Source organism: Sebastes fasciatus, chromosome 24 (assembly GCF_043250625.1).
Source record: "Sebastes fasciatus isolate fSebFas1 chromosome 24, fSebFas1.pri, whole genome shotgun sequence".
In the NCBI taxonomy this organism is placed as follows: domain Eukaryota; kingdom Metazoa; phylum Chordata; class Actinopteri; order Perciformes; family Sebastidae; genus Sebastes; species Sebastes fasciatus.
In genome coordinates, this window is record NC_133818.1 from 16,965,908 (window position 1) to 16,983,860 (window position 17,953).

Consider the following 17,953-nt stretch of genomic DNA (forward strand, 5'->3'; position numbering starts at 1 on the left):
GTACCGGTGAGCGGCACGCAGCAGTGCAGAGAAAGATCAAGAGAAAAATCCATTGAATAAATAAAAGCTAATCGTTGGATGCTCGCTGTGGAGCTTTTTAAAAATGTACCGCAGTGTCCGAGAGTGGTCCTGCCTTCAGCGTGCCAGCTTATACCGACCTGATTTACGGCGCTCTTCAAAGTCGCTACAGTCGCATGAGCATTTTTCACGGTGGTTGTAAATTATCCATTAACATAATGGATCCCTTTATCAGTCCCGATAAAGGTCTGGAGACTGAAGCTTTGCTTTTTTTATATGTTTAATGCCGTGTGCTACTCTTTAGCCAGCCAGGGCTTTAAAGTATGGAGGACCACAGTCGTCACGGAAATGGTAATAAAGCATTTATTTGATTAATAAGTAATTGTACAGTAATTCAATTGTTTCCAAATTAATTAATTAATCTATAAATAAATGGAGTAAACTACAAGGTAATTTATTATTTTACTTTTTATTGGGAAATCAAAAGAAGATAGATAAAAATAATTTACAAATGAAACATTAATCCATCAATAAATAGTTCAACTTAAAAAGGTATTTACAAAAACACCATAAAACAGTCGATAAGTACATCATTTAAAAATACATTGGTTGGGCTCAGTTTAAAAGGAAGAGAAAAGATGAATCCATCGGTACCAACCATGTCATTCTAGCTTGTCGTTAAGGAGGTTAAATAACGCTCCAACGTTAGGCTAAATTTTAGCGAGGAAAAACTGCCATGGCCATTTTCAAAGGGGTTCCTTGACCTCTGACCTCCAGATATGTGAATGTATTCTATGGGTACCCGCGAGTCTCCCCTTTACAGACATGCCCACTTTATGATAATCACATGCAGATTGGGGCAAGTCATAGTCAAGTCAGCACACTGACAGCTATTGTTGCCTGTTGGGCTGCAGTTTGCCATGTTATGATTTGAGCATGCAGTATCTGTGAAGGTTTGTGGACAACATCTGTCATTGTTTTGAGTCATTAATTGATTTCCAATAATAAATATATACATACATTTGCATAAAGCAGCATATTTGTCCACTCCAATGTTGATAACAGTATTAAATACTTGACAAATCTTCCTTTAAGGTACAATTAATTTGCAATTAATCATTTTGAATCGATCGACAGCCCTAGTAAGTACAGTTGAATGTGAAGTGAGACACAGTGCTGGTAAATATTAGCAGCATTGTGAGCACATTAATATGCTGATGTTAGAATGTAGCTTGAAGCCCCCCCTCTGCTGCAGCACCTCCTCACATAGCCACTAGCATGGCTGTGCACTCTTCATTTTGTTTGATGTTAGCACCTTTTGATCATGAGTGCACTGATTTTATCTTAAAGTTTAAAACAAAACCAAGAACCAGTCATGGAAGAGATAATATGGTGCATAAAAGCAACATCACGTTGATCGATAGTTTAAATATTTCCAAAATGTTTGTGTAGTTTGCAAAAAAGATGCCAATCTTGAGCCTGATGTTGAAATAGTGTGTGACGGCGCTGGAGGGGGTCAGGAAGAAGAGACAGTTTTGAGTAATATCTATACTGGCGTGGTTTGACTCAATGGTGCCTGGTCCTGGCATCCTTAAATTCCAGGTTGGCCGGGGCCACGGTGACAGTTGGTGGCAGCTTCTGTCGGTAGAAACGCATGGACAGCCACGAAACTGTCAGAGAGACAGAGAGAGTGAGAGAGTGAGAGTGAACAACAGACAGACATGATATCCGAAAGGAATCAGTAAAGGTGAGCAGGCAATTCATTGCACAATGAAGCAAGAAACGGGGGAAGATGAAAGGCTCTGACTTGAGTAAAATTAAGGGTGATGGGTAGAAAGGGAAGTGGAAATACAAAAGTGTGCCGGAGTGGGAGGAATAGGACAAGTTGAAAAGTGAATAATACAGGTTGAGTCTTTGAAGCGCTGATCTTCAGATCAGAGAATGACATTAGCGCAGACTTTTTTTTTTGTCTGCCGAGCCTAATGAAAAAACGATCCTCATTATGAGCCTTTTACTCATTATTAGCGGATTCATGAATGTAGGATTATTTTATATTAATTCACTGTACATGTCGTGCCATACGTGGCTGCACTCTCGCAGCCGTATGAAATTTAAATGTAATTCAATTCAAAGAGCCGCATTGTGCAAACACATCAAATCCTGACTCATTCTCGGCGCGTATTCAATGTGACTGAGGTTTAGAATCCAATCCAATTCATACTTAAATTGAGAGCCCGGCGTTACCCCATTCAGCAGCAGAATTGGGAAAATGATTCGGTTTACAATGCAGGGAATTCCATTTAGCGGGGAATTCCAGCTTTAATGGCGTGCGGCGGTATTGTCGCGGGACGTACCCTCGCAATTAGGGAGGCTGTTGACCTTAAACCTTTGGATTTCATCGCAGAAAGGGCTGAATGAAGACGTTTATGCCTCGTCCCGCTCCCCCCTCGCATAATCCCCAGAGTCTCCTCTCTCAGTTCTGGCAGGAGCCACTGACCTCTCCTTTGTGACCGAATTAATCCGCGGGCCTGAGATAATGACCGTGTCACAGCCGCCGGCAGGATGTGGCGGGAGAATAATCAGCCCACCAACGGGCCATTTCAATCCCAGCGGCTGTGATCGCTTCGCCACAGAAAAAAAAAAAAAACATGTTTCTTTTCATTTGCCTGCATGCATGAAATGAGAATTGAGATTACAGCCTTTACAGGCATAGCAGGCAGGCATACCTCAGTGATCAGTTTTGATGCATCGCTTTGGGTTTTTTTTTTGGCAAAAGAGGGTTTTTCTGAATCTGGAATCCACATGTTTGGAGGTATTTTAGCAAGGTGAGGCTTTTCACAGTGCAGGTTGTTCATAGCTGTACTTATGAAAAGTAATGCACTGTAATTTGTAGATATCCCACAAAATCAATTTGTATTTAATCCACGTAATCGTGAACCAGGAAATATAAAGAGCGACAAATGCCACATAGGGAGGAGGTTGAGATTGGTCCATAAAGACCAGACTGTCGCCCAGGAGACCGCTGTTGGTGTTCCGTGTGAAACCAGATGTCAATGTTGACATATTCATCACGTAACCTCCGTACTTAAGTAACGCCACTTCCCTAGTTGTTTTAACCCAGAATGTGATTTATTTGTTATGTAACTTCTGTACTCCAGTAAAGCCACTTCCATAGTTTTTTTAACCCAAAGTTGACTCATTTGTAACTTCCGTACTTAAGTAACGGCACTTCCATAGTTATTTCAACCCAAACGTTGACTTATTTGTCACGTAATTTCTGTACTTCAGTAACGCTACTTCTGTAGTTATTTTAACCCAAATGTTGATTAATTTATCACGTAGTTATTTTAACTCAAACGTTGACTTAATTGTCACGTAACTTCCATACTTAAGTAACGCCACTTCCGTAGTTATTTCAACCGAAACATTGACTTATTTGTAACTTCCGTACTTAAGTAACACCACTTCCGTAGTCATTTTAACCCAAACGTTGACTTGTTTGTCACGTAACTTACGTACTTAAGTAACACCACTTCCGTAGTCATTTTAACCCAAACGTTGACTTGTTTGTCACGTAACTTACGTACTTAAGTAACGCCACTTCCGTAGTTATTTTAACCCAGAATTTGATTTATTTGTTACGTTACTTCCGTACTTAAGTAACGCCACTTCCATAGTTATTTTAAACCAGACTCTGACTTGTTTGTCACGTAACTTCCGTACTTAAGTAACGCCACTTCCATAGTTATTTTAAACCAGACTCTGACTTAATTGTCATGTAACTGTCAGTTTTGTAGTTATTTTTACCCAAACCACAATCTTTTCCTAAACCTAACTAAGTAGCTTTGTTGCTTAAACCGAACCAAGTTTTTGCCTGTGAAAAAAGAAGTTTATTTTGAAAAGACTGTATGAATGTAACGAGTAGAAATTGACACGTGTTGATGAACATTCGTAGAACACATGAAGAATGAGGAATAACTTTTCGTAATGTTGTATGAGGACATGTTGAACAGTGTTAGCAAAGTGCTGGGATTTACTTTAGGCACATTAGACATATTAAAAAGAATTGTATCTCTAAATTTGTAGTTGTTGTAGAAAATATTGCTTTCATGTTTGCAAGTGGTTGTTTTTTTTGTAGTCGAATGTGGCATAATTGAACATTGTCAAAGTGAGTGTGACTAGCCAGCTGAGACCAAATAACTATTCAAAGAACAGGGAGTCGCTCCCAGCTGGGGATGTGCTAGCAGACAACAGAATTGCAAATCTTTACTTTGTGTCGAGGACTTCTGCTGTTTGAGTAGTGCGAACATTTGAGTCTGAACTGCTGGAACAAAAAGTTTCATGTTAGTGCGAGAGGGAAAGTGCCGTGACAAGAGCTCTTATGAAACCTCACGCTCCAGTCTTCTGCTCCTAACCCTTTGTCCCACAAAAATGAGTCTGGACTCAGTACTCTTCCTTAGTGGGAACCTTAGGTCGCCAGTGCAGATTAACTTGTAGTCTCTGGGGAGGAAAGGAAGCTGGACGTCATAGCAAAAGCTGAGGCCAACCAAGTCCTCTAATTAAGCCACAAACCAGGAAGTTCTTACTTATTTAAACAATAAAATCGTACTTTAACATACTGTATGTGTGAAAATGTACTGTGGCCAATCATAATGTCAACACTCTGCATGTATTTACTTCTAGATGAGCCACGAAGCGACTTATCATGTCCGTGTGAATATTCAAATGCCGCACTGTCGGTGCAATAATGAGCAGTTGTTGTTGCTCCCAGTACAACCAGTCTGCCACCCACAGTAACCATTATTTTCCACCCAATCACCTCATGCATGCTTGCCCTTTCTGGACCGCACTGTTCTGTTGCAATGACAAGCCAACACGATAGTAAACCAGAATCATAATTATTGTGATTTGCTTGCTCTAAAAAAAAAATGTTAATAAATGGCAATTATTGCCACACAAACAGCTGGCGGAATGGAACAATGAAATGGATTACTTCTATTTTTATTTGCCCCTGTTTCGTTTCTTGGAGTGAAGAGAAGGAGTGCAGAGAGCGGTCTTGCTTTTAGTAAATCTGACGGGCAAAAACGCCTACACGCCGTCACTGGAAGGCTCTTTCTGCTGACAGTAGCCCACAATACGTCTTGGCGTTTGAGGCTGCTATGCCCAGTCAGGACTCATCTTCTATTTGCATTTTGTTTATTTTGATTGTATGGCCTGAAACTGCCATTCATCTCCAATGGCAGATGGTAACATAAGTATACAGGATTTGATACAATACGCTGTTTTTCATATATAAATAATGATTATTCATGTTGTCTTTTTTACTTCTGTACACATAGTATACACTGCATTGCTCATCCGTCTGGACCTTCACTCTCCCGCAACCTCCGAGACTTCCCTTGGCACCGCCTGGAAATCAGAAACTGCCTCCGAGGCCTTTAGCTTTTATTACTGAATCACTCTTCGCCCAACTCAATCGAGTCACCTCCTCCCACAGAGGCGAGAAAAAAGAAAAAAAACTCCCATCACTTGTGGGTTCGCCCGTCTCGATATGCAGCTTATAGCGGGCCAGGCAGCGTGAGCCGGCCCATTCACAAGATCTATATATAATGCTCGTTTGAATGGCAAGGGAATTTTTGAATTCCGCTGCGATCATCATGAGCAAACCTCCTTCTGCTTGAGTCCATAACGCGTCGACTCCACCTCCGTCTGCTCCAGACTATTATTATTGGGATGACTGATCCAGACTATTTGCAGAAAATGTGAGACACGGCTGCAGCCACCACGAGAATCTGTGGCAGCCTTTAAACCAGCTCTTTAACTCTTCTACAGTAGCTACCATAAGCTAGTGGTTATACCCGACCAAGTAAGTAGCAGCAAAACGGCCGAGTGTGTTGAATTGAGCAAGGGTGTGATTAACTGCATATACAATTATTGTTTGTAAGAAAAAGATTGTTTATTTTTTCAAAAGCTAGTCTCACTGTGTCGCAGGTTTGAATCCGGCTTGAGGCCCTTCTGTGTGGAGTTTGCCGGGGTTTCTCCGGGTGCTCAGGTTTCCTCCTACAGTCAGGTTAGGTTCATTGTTGACTCTAAATTGCCCGCCGGTGTGAAATTGTCTTACCTTGGCGCAATTGGGCGGTGGCGCTCAGAATGACACTGGCAGAGAGCACCTTGCAACGAAATAATCAAAATATTACATTTCTCTCAACCCAATCGGTCGAGGCAGATGGCCGCCCACCCAGAGCCTGGTTCTGCCCAAGGTCTGGTTCTACCTAAAGTTTCTACCCGTTAAATAGAATGGCAAGTTTTTTCTTGCCAACGTTGCATCTGGGGGATCTCTTTTTGGGTTTCTAAATCATAGAGTACGGTCTAGAAAAATAAATTGAATTGAATTGGATCCCACGAGGGGGGTCCTCCCACACCGAGCGGTTGTCCCTGACCCACAGAACGGGGCGAAAGTGCACCGCTATAAAGGAAAGGAGTGCGCTGGATCTATAATGCGAGATAAAACAAAAGCATCATCGCGAACGGATTAACGCTATAATCGTTTTACATAGATTATCTTGTTTTCATAATCGTTGGAGGCCAAAGTCGTAATTGAAATTGTAGTTTGATTAATGCACAGCCCTGCTTATGACAGAAATGTTACAGGTATAGTGAAGTCTGATCAGCCTTCGACCTCCAGGACGCTGTTTTGAAATGAAAGTCTACAGTGAAGCATTACTTAGCGACACTAAAGTGGCAGGGGCGGCCTCTCATTAATATATATATATTAAATTAGCTTGTCTGTATTCAGAAAAATGGCCGTCATTTTAATTGGCTTTATTAGCATAATCATTTGACGGGAACCTTTTCGCCTTGATGGATGACCTTATTAATACGTGGAAGAAACTGCCACAATCGGTGGAAATGGAGCAGCTCCGGCGACTCATTAACACTGTCAGCGCTGCTCCACTTACTCTGTTCTACTCAAGCTTACACCTGATCAACACATCATTAGCATTCACGGCTGACATATAGACTGACTGTTATAAATGTATTCTTTCTAAGTATTTAATAACTGCGACTGACGTTGATGCTTTTACTACACGAGGCAGATTCTTTTCCACTTTGTGGTAAGGGATGAATATTTCGCCCAGTCCTGGCAGAGAGAGAGGCTGTATGGGAAAGAGTTGAAGTAAAATGTGGGGCGGCGTGAAGCAAATCATCCTGTCTGACTGACACACCGGGATTTATAACAGCCCCAGACTTCTCTCAGCTGCTCGCCGGTGTTGGCGTATGCAGAAAACCACACTCGCTGATGTCGCCATATGCGGAAACAGGTTGCAGCCCGAGGACAGAGGGAGGGAGGAGGGATAAAAGGGAGGAACACAGAAACGGTAGGGTGAAAGAGATGAGGGAAAAAAATAAAGACTAATGGATTAGACACAGAAAAAGACAGAAAAGAAAAATAGCAAAGAAATGGTCAAAGCCATGAATGGGCATGAGGGCATTATCCTGCACCTATGTTTACCGGCCCCATTTTTCTTATGTTTCCATAAATATGAACACAGTATCCGAGCAAATGGGATTTACTCCATCACAGCGTGATGCTCCAGTTTGTGCCGGATAGAAATCATCTCCGTGATGGAGGATAAAGAAGATTTCGAGACAATACCCGGGTCATATTGGAGTATGTCTGAGAGTCTATGAATATTTTTGTGGCTACTTTTCTACATATGTGTGAATTTGCATGCCTGTGTGTGCGTGTGTGTGTGTGTGTGTGTGCACGAACACACTTTATTTGCCAACACCTTTGACATCTAGAAGCTCTGATTGCAAGGTAGCAATTGAAAAGCAGAATTGGAGCGCCGGCCGTTAACCCGCCTTTATTTCTATCATGGCTGATGATTGCATTGCCACTTGGAGCTCAGCTTTTTTCCCTTCTGGTAACTCATCTGATCCTCTGACACGGCCTCAATTGTGTGACTGGCTTTCAACAGGTTTAGCGTTCGATTTGTTGACAGAGCGGCCCTTTGGGAGCATCGCTGTCGTTGTCCTGTGGCTTCTCATATGGACTGTAAATCTACTTCATCTCTTCTGATCTTTTACATTTTGCTTGTGATGCGAGTTGAACTGCTTATTTAAAATAATGCATAATTGCATGTGATTATCATAAAGTGGGCATGTCTGTAAAGGGGAGACTCATGGGTACCCATAGAACCCATTTTCATTCACATATCTTGAGGTCAGAGGTCAAGGGACCCCTTTGAAAATGGCCAAGCCAGTTTTTCCTCGCCAAAATTTAGTGCAAGTTTGGAGCGTTATTTAACCTCCTTCCCGACAAGCTAGTATGACATGGTTGGTATTAATGGATTCTTTAGGTTGGTACCAATGGATTTCTTAGGTTAGTACCAATGGATTCCTTAGGTTGGTACCAATGGATTCCTTAGGTTGGCACCAATGGATTTCTTAGGTTAGTACCAATGGATTCCTTAGGTTGGCACCAATGGATTTCTTAGGTTAGTACCAATGGATTCCTTAGGTTGGCACCGATGGATTCCTTAGGTTGGTACCGATGGATTCCTTAGGTTGGTACCAATGGATTCCTTAGGTTGGTACCGATGGATTCCTTTGGTTGGTACCAATGGATTCCTTAGGTTGGCACCGATGGATTCCTTTGGTTGGTACCAATGGATTCCTTTGGTTGGTACCAATGGATTCCTTTGGTTGGTACCAATGGATTCATCAGGTTTTCTAGTTTCATATGATACCAGTATCTTCACTTAAGCTTTAAAACTGAGTCCGCTACAACTTCCGAAAGATAGATTGCGCTAATCCGTTAAAGAAATTAGTGGCGTTAAAACAAATTTGCGTTAAGGTGTTATTATCGCGTTAACTTTGACAGCCCTGCTTTATTTACATGTTTACAGTAGATTCAGTATATTCAGTAGCTTAGATTTATATTTGGCTGATAATATGTACATGTTACAAAAAACTGTGTATATTTAAACAATAAAATATCCAAATTTAGTGTCATTTAACTGATGTTAACTATTCACTAGAGTGACGGCCTGTGGGAAGATAAGTTTCTACTTCACAGAAAAAAAATTACATTTGTTTTTGTGTTTCCGATCCAATGACGATAAATGACGAGCTCTATTTCCAGCTAGTAGGAGCTGATAACAGTATTTTGTATTTCATAATTGCAAAGACTACTTTACCTATACTAGTAACGAGAACTTTGGTCTAAAATATGTATTGGTCCAATAAATGCAAGTAGCACAAACTATTTAGGGAGTCATATCATGCAAAAATGACATGTAACCGGTAGTGCAACTAATTACTTTTGTTAGTCAAATAATTCAATACTTGTAAGAAAAGTCACATTTCAGACATCTGAAGGGACTTTGATGAACTTTCATAGTTTGAAATGTGCTTCTCCCTACGGCTCATTTCATTAATTTACTGAGTGGCCCAAGGGCTGCCTGCATAATTTCTCCAATCTACTGATATGATGAGCCACAAATGCCAAAATTAATAAAATCCTGGAAAGTCTGTATGCACATTTTGTATCCTCTATTACTGCTGGCCTTGTTAATATATTTTTTTTCTATCTGCAAAGGGAGCAAAACATTGTCACTTTCGCCACCTGCTAGATAAGATCAAGTTGCCTTTTCTTACTAATTAGCGAACCATTTCACATCTGTCTGAAACAAAACATCTGTGTATTTGCATGTTGCTGCGCATGTGTGTGTGTGTATGACTGGAGCTTTAACGCTTTGGGATATTCGTAGAGAGAGGTCCATCACGGCCACCGCAGCCTGAAGCACAAGAGGCTTAAGGAAGGAGACATAAATCGCAGAGCAGTTGGTGAGCGAGGAGCTGAGATACTGAGAGAGAAGGTGTGTGTGGGGGGGGGGGAGATAATAGGTAGCTGTGGGTTGTGCCTGAGACGCTCCACGTGGCCTGATGCTGTATGTCGGCACGATTGGATATGGTTGGCTGAGTAAAACCAGCACTCTCTTCTCTTCTCCTCTCCTCTCCAGCATGAAAGCAGGCTTGTTATGCAGTCAGACAGATATGTAGGACTGGGGACACTGGGGGACATACAGCTGCTGTATGCTTTGACGGACTATGGGTAAAGTTGCCAATAACTAAGTAGGGGTGGGAAAAGAAATTCAACATGTATCGCAATTTTTCATTTGAGTCTATGTGGAGGTAGAAGGAAGTTTTTATTGTTGTAGTCTGAGTAACGTGACGTCATATCTGTTCCGTATCCGTCAACCAAAACAAACCGCAGTGAGCCGAAATGACAAACTGCGTTGGAGGGTCTGCGTGGATACGACCTGCACCCTCACATGTTAAATCCAGCGTGGTAAACACTACACCTCCAGTAAAGGATGGAAACACTTTGGGTTTCACACATTGACAGGAAAAGCAGAGCGAGACATCACGGCTCAAGCTGCATGCTAACTCTGTCACGGACAGGAAACTTTATTGTATCGCGGTAACGTGGCGGTCGAGCCGGCCGTCACTCTCATCTCTGTCGTCAAATGGGCCGACGCTACAACTGTAGAGCACCCATATACTGACATTTATGTTAAATGCATTGAAACAGCCCCGATGGAGCTGACCATGGATGGATAAAGAGAACGGAGCTGACGGGAGAGCTAGAGACCACCTTGGAGAAGTCAGAGGAAGTAGACACGTTTGACTACATCCGGTTTTCAAAATAAACGGAACTGTATAAACAAAAAACATATATAGAAATAAGACTGATTGGAATATATTCACCAGAAGTATAAAACATTACATATCCGTTATAAATTAAAAAGAAAATACCACTAATTTGTGAGGGAAATGTCTTTATTCTTTGATTTTTGGGATTCTGGAAAAAATTTAATGCCTGACAATGACTGATATATTTGACTTCTCTGACTACATACATGCTGAAAATCAAACATTTTTACTGTATTAATTTATATATGTTTTCCAAAGTACTAGCAATTAAAGACTAGAAGTTTCATACATCTTGTGTAAAATATTTTTGGCCGTACTTCATCATCATCATTTACCTCCAAATAAAGTGGTTTTGCTAATTTTAGAAAGTGGTCGGGGATATTGTGTTGACGTAGTTTAAAGTGTGAAAAGACACACATGGGGCGGGCGGGAGGGGAGATGGATGGGTCCAACAAACACAGGGCTTTCATCTAGGAGACCGCTGTTCGTGTCGCATGCGTTAAGTTTCACCTTCACTTTACAAACATAGTAATCTTAAGCCCCTCCATGATGTTTTTTCCTAAACCTAACTAAGTGGTTTTGTTGCGTATAATGGAATTCACACCAGGCAACGGCAAAGTGCGCCGCATAATTACATTTTTTACAGGGAAAAGAATTCTTTGTAATATAGGTCAACATGTCACAGGGGTCACAGGATCTGTTTATTGGCTGCGGGTCCTCTCTGGCCGCACTTCACCGCTAAAAGTTAAACTTTTCCCAACTTTTAGTTTGTGTTAATTCGGCGTAGACTTAAGCAAGTGGTTTTGTTTGAATTCACAACGTTATACTCACGTTTACTGCGACCGAAAAGTGACGCCAAGGGGTCTGACAAAGCGTCAGTATGTGACAGGTTGGGATGTTTTGGAAGACGTGTTTTCTTTTCACCCCATCTGACCTCATTGTAGTTGCTATAACATCTTCTTTCGTCCACATTTTTCTTGGTTATTTCTAAGGATATGTTTCACAAATTGTAAAGCCCTTTGGGTCAAGTTTGTGATTTTGGACTATATAAATAATAATAAAAAAGACTTAATTTGAGTGCAGTGTTATTATAACCAATAGAAATAATGACAAAAATAAGACCCAGCTTTTAATAAGTTTCCTTTAACAAGAAATCCCTGACATCTGCACTCTCCCTCAGCATCGTGCTACTGCTCACCTGAGCAGCTTCACAGAATGCTGACTGTTTTTTTAAAGCTAATTTCTTACTGGAAATCATTTATTTCCGCCTTTCGCTAACACCTTTGAAGAAATGCATAAGACACACAGATTCGGGTGAATACAAAACGTAGTAATTAGTATTTTATCTGCTTCCTCCTTTTGCTCTCGCTCTACCCGCTGGTTTACGTCTTGTCTTTGTCTCGCTCTCTCTCGCTCGCTGTCTCTGTGGTTCAAGGGAAGAATTCCCTTCAACTCCTCCACAAAATCACACACAATTAAAGCAGAGCATTTTTTGCCTGAGGGCCTATCTGCTCTGTGTGCTTAATACGTTTACACACACAGCCTCCCACACACACACACACACACATAAAAAATACAGTACACCCCCACGCACTCTCACATGTACATACAAACACTCAAAGGCACGTTCTCTGTGGTGCATTTTTCTCGGCCATGGCTTTAATGGGGCTTTTTATGGTGTACAGGATTACGGAATCACGCCGTCTCTCTCGCTGCCAGCTGATTGGACACTCTCCCCTCCGTCATTCAAAACGTTGGATTTAGCCTGCTGCTAAATGCAACGGTACGTTTAGTCCGCTCTCGGTTTAGTCACGCTGACTTAGCTGCTGGCAAGTTGCGCGCACCGTTGCGCTGGGTCGCCGAAATCGCGGCATCACACATCCTCCGCTGTTGACCTTGATGGCCTCTGAGAGATTTCAAACTGGTGTTTTAGAGTGAAAGCAGCGTGAGGCGACTTAAAACGGTTATAAAATTTGCAACCACCGCATGCTCTTTCTTTTTGCCAGACTGGACATCAGACGTTATTATAGTATATTAGAGTTGTGTTTCTGGCCACCTGGCGAATGTTCGACAACTCCTGAGGGAGAAAATCTGGCTTTTTAGCTGCCATGTGCTCCATTACGTTCACCAGCTAGTCGCTGACTGTGTCTGTGTGGCGTTTGAGGCTCCTCTCATTTCTCAGTTTGTACATCCTCGATTCCTTTCCTCACTTCCTCTTTTCACCTCTTAGTCCTTCCCACCTAAAATGAGAGCATAGACTGTATATTAAAAGTGGACGTAATCATTTCTTATTTGACGTCACCCATTGGTTTCTGAACTGCCATTTTGAAGCCTCGAGTTCGTCATTTTGGCCGTCGCCATCTTGGTTATTGGCCGTCACCATCTTGCTTTTTGGCCGTCACCATTTAGCTTTTTTGCAACCAGAAGTGACACCAGAGGGTGGAGCTAAGTACAACCGAACACTGAATAAGACATTTTTAGGTGACCGAAATATTATAATGAACTTTCATGAACTGAAAACATACTGTGAAAGAGTTAAAGTTGTAAGATGAAAACACGGACAACTCCCAGACCGGACAATGCCGCGGTAGCGACCTGTCAATCACAAGGTAGCCACGCCCTAAAAATGATCTATTTGACTCTAAATGGGACCATAATTTACGTAGTCTTGTGCTTTGTTTGACTCTGAATTGTCTTGGTTTCGTGCTTTGTTGGACTCGGAATTGTCTTGGTCTTGTGCTTTTTTGGACTCGGAATTGTCTTGGTCTTGTGCCTTGTTGGACTCGGAATTGTCTTGGTCTCATGCTTTGTTGGACTCTGATTTGTCTTGGTCTCGTGCTTTGTTGGACTCTGAATTGCCTTGGTCTTGTGCCTTGTTGGACTCGGAATTGTCTTGGTCTCATGCCTTGTTGGACTCTGAATTGTCTTGGTCTCGTGCTTTGTTGGACTCTGAATTGTCTTGGTCTCAGACTCGGCTATTGAGAATCAATATATTAGCATTGGAAAGACAGTATTGCCTATTATGGTCTTTAACAGGCCTCGTTGGACTTGGTCTTGACTCGGCCTCAAGTGGACCTGGTCTTGGACTAACATGGACTCCATTAAGTTACAGCTGTGGTCGGTTAATCGGAGCGTTTTGGCTGGAAACGGCTTCCTGTTGCTGCTGGAAATGATGTTATTGAGAGCCGTGAGAGTGAACCAGAACAGTGAAGTTGTGGACCTTAAACCAAAATAACGATCCCAGTCAGTTACATGTATTTGAACCAGCAACTTTCTTTGCAAAGTCCTGCCTCTGTCAGTTGAGATTCCATAATTGATGCTGGAATTATTCAAGTCTCACACGTTGTTAGGCGAGCTGGCAAGTCATGTATGGTATCGACCATCTCAGACGCATTACAAATGGCAATCAATGCTATCGCCTGTTGTCTTATTCCCCTCGTCTCCGGCGCTCCTCGGAGGAGCTAATAATTGGAGCTGATAATTGCTACCAGGCTCATAACATATTGACCCACAGCTCTGTAATAAGCAGGTGAAAACATTCCATTTCTGAAAATGGGCATAATTAGTATGTCTCTTTGTGTCCCCACCAGCGAGACGTGTTGAGTAAACAAATTCTCCTGTGTCATATTTCTAATCCAGTCTCATTAAAATGCCAACGTATACTCGCTGTGGGGACTGTTGTGTGTTTCAGCTTAAAAATGCAGAGTGAACAGTTGTATTTTCCAGCTTGAACTTAATTACACTATATGATTCACAACAATGACTCTGGCAGCTCAGGCCCATTTTTCTTTTTGCCTGCTGGGTTTTTGTGAGGAACTTATTACGTGATCAATCACATGCGGCATGAACGGAGCGGGATCAATTAATAATTGAAAACCGTTAAACTACTTGAAGCGCTGATAGGAATGTGCCTTAAGTCAGAGGCAAGGCAGTGTGGAAGGGCAGCGGGTTAAATAGACGTGATTAATCAACCCCAGAACAGTATTTGCATTCATTAGAAGCACTACAGGTGTGTGCAGACAGTAGCTGTATCCCAGCTCAGCTGCAAACTAACTCTAAGCAGGTCTGGAGTATATAGGGCATTAGAAAGTGAGTGACAAAATTAAGTATAGTGAGTGTGCTTAATACTCTCCCACAATGCAATGCCCACAGTGATTGCAGATGGTGTTGAAGCGGCTCCAGAAACACTCATTTTGTGTGGATTTTGATGGTCCCTGCGGATAAAAGCGGTAGTGTTTCCAAGCACCAGAGTCCCTTTAGAAAACCTCTCATTTTACTGCAGCAGGGTCTGACAGTCTGCCCCGTGCAGTCCTGGTTCTGGTTTTCCCGTGCATCCCTTCACTCCAGCGAGCCCAGCAATACGGCCTGGGCCCTCAGCAGCGTGGCGTTACTGTTGGCTCCCAGCGGGGACCGGCGAGGTGCAGCTCGCAGAATCCGGATTCGGGTCGCGATATTTTCAATATTTTCTTACACCCATACCTCACAGTAACTTTACGTGAAACAGAAAAGTATTAAAACTGTGTAAAGAAAACATTTAAATTCCTCTTAATTAGCAGTGGTATTCCACAGTCACATTTGAATTGCTGCAGAGGCCTGTCTGGTATCATTTCCTGTTAATACAACATTGTAAAATACGCAGATCTCAAGTACAAAAACCATGGGAATTAGTGTACAGCACTCTGTATAATTAATGCAGCAACTGCTGTGCTTGGGGGTTGTGCACACTATACCAGCGGAGGTACAGAGCAGAAATGATCGAATGCATTGATAAGGCAGCTCATCATATGGCCTCCTCAGGCGAGGGTGGCTCTACTGCCACCTATAGGCAGCCTCGGGTCATGACTCCCAGTGACGACTGCTGACTGCAGACACCTTCCCCCAGAGAAGCCTCAGATAATCATTTCATCATTTCCTCAATTATTGACAGGCGCCCTGAGCTCTGCTGTTACGTTTCCAGCGTTGTAGATAGAATTAACATCCATTAGAGTATTATATACAGCAGGTGTGTGTGTGTGTGGCTAGATCCTAACTAGACTTGCAGCTCCGAGGGCAAAGAATGAGGAGCACAGATATGACAGGCTCATCAAATATCTCGCTTCACTCAACGCCGTGGCGAGACTACCGCCGCGTCGGCCTAAAAATGACCCTCTCCCCGCTGAGTTGCCAATCATTACTCATCACATTAGACATCTAGACGCAGCTCCAGCTTGCTGCGCTCCCTTTCTTTCTTTCTCTTCTGCGCGCTTCTCTTTTCTCCCATTTGATAAAGTCATGTCAGCCAAGATCGAGCTCACACTCGGCACTCACTTCAGCCTGACAAAACCTCCACCAGAGCCCGTGGTTGTGTGGCGTTACACAGTAGTAGCGCTTACAATAGACCAGCACAGATAAACAGCCTTTGATTTGGAGCTTGGCAGATTTTGTGGCACCGCCATCGACTGTCTCATTTTAACCATGCCATTAAAGGAGGATGTCATTCAGTGACCTTTCTGGTTTAGGGCTGTGTATTGGCAAGAATCTGGCGATTCACTATATATAGATATATTGCGATACTTTAAGCAAGGCGATACTGCAATTTTTTTTTAATTTGATTTTAGAAAAAACTGTCATAGTATCAACATTACACCAGAAATAAACCATTTTAGAATAGGCAAAAATGGTTGTTGCCCCAAATTGCATGTGATTATCATAAAGTGGGCATGTCTGTAAAGGGGAGACTCGTGGGTACCCATAGAACCCATTTACATTCACATATCTTGAGGTCAGAGGTCAAGGGACCCCTGTGAAAATCGCCATTTTCCTGAGCGTTATTTAGCCTCCTTCTCGAGCCAGTATGATATGCTTGGTACCAATGCATTCCTTAGGTTTTTCTAGTTTCATATGATACCAGTATCTTCACTCTTGAAAGACAGCATAGCGTCCGGTTAATTAGTGTTTTGGAGAATCGATACTGTGTTGTATCGATGTTTTCTTACACCACTATTCTGGTTATCTTTTTTTTCTGTGTGAGTGTCAATTTGTTATTGACGACGCAACAGAACCTTTGCATGACACAACACAGAAAAATACAAGCACTGCTATTTCTCAGCCTCTTTAAATTCCCATCCCACCGTTGTTCACTGCATACGCTCATTGTCAACGGGTGATAACTGCAAATAGCATTACCTCGGGCTGAAAGGATAATGTTCATTGTGAAACTGACTGACAAGCTTGTCACAAACAGCCATAGTAGGTATCAAGCAAATCGGTCCCTTTGTGAGAGAGAAATGGCTCCGCCGTTCTGTTGAAAATGGGGAACTTTGAAAAGCAGTTAAAGTTTGGATAGAAATATATAAATTGTTCTTTTCAGCGGAGACAATCTGCTGCAAAATGGGGGATATTTCTGAGAAGCTTCTTATTTGCATGTAAGACACACAGAGTATATGGTGACACACAATAGATAATGGTTCTCAGATAGTTTGAAAATCTGGCACAAAGAAGGAAATGAGCCACACTGCTAAAGAAGCGAGATTATGTATTATTATTGTGTTTTGTATTCTTCAGACTGCAACAGGGCGGCACGGCAGTGCAGCGGTTAGCACTGTTGCCTCACAGCAAGGTTCGAATCCGGCTTGGGGGCCCTTTTGTGTGGAGTTTGCATGTTCTCCTCGTGTTAGCGTGGGTTTACTCCAGGTGCTCAGGTTTCCTCCCACAGTCCAAAGAAGCAGGTTAATTGTTGACTTTAGATCTGTCTCTATGTGGCAGCCCTGTGATAGTCTGGCGACCTGTCCAGGGTGTACCCCGCCTTCGCTCAATGTCAGCTGGGATGCCACCCCCTCCGCCACCCCGAGTAAGATAAGCGGTTGCAGATAATGGATGGAGACTGCAACAACTAATCCATTTTCCCCTTTCTCTTTCCCCTCTTTCCTTCTCTATTACAGCCGCGCTGCAGGTGTCCATATCCTTGAACAAAGTGGAGTTAAGTGTCGGAGAGTCCAAGTTCTTCATCTGCACAGGTATGAAAACCACACACTGTTGTTTGTATGTGGATGTGCGTTTGGAGGCAGGTCAGAGAAGCAGCAGGGGGGGCCTTAGATCGCCGCTTGAGAAGTCTGTTTGTTGTGTTTGGTGAACGCAATCCATGCTGTCCATATGGTGAGCGACTCTTTGACCCGACGGGTCCGCACAGCCTCCGTCCCTCCTCCTCATTGTCCTCTCCGAACGGCGTATCAAC

The 17,953-nt window shown here is 42.6% G+C and overlaps 1 protein-coding gene across 4 annotated transcripts in view; it reads left to right on the plus strand.

Moving 5' to 3' along the window:
• The window catches only part of ncam2 (neural cell adhesion molecule 2), a 349,407-nt gene that overhangs the window by 221,100 nt on the left and 110,354 nt on the right, over positions 1-17,953 (plus strand). For all 4 annotated transcript variants that reach the window (XM_074627437.1, XM_074627435.1, XM_074627434.1 and 1 more), the window contains exon 2: positions 17,661-17,735. In XM_074627437.1, coding sequence (XP_074483538.1) covers positions 17,661-17,735 — 75 coding nt within the window. The remainder of the gene's footprint in view (positions 1-17,660; positions 17,736-17,953) is intronic.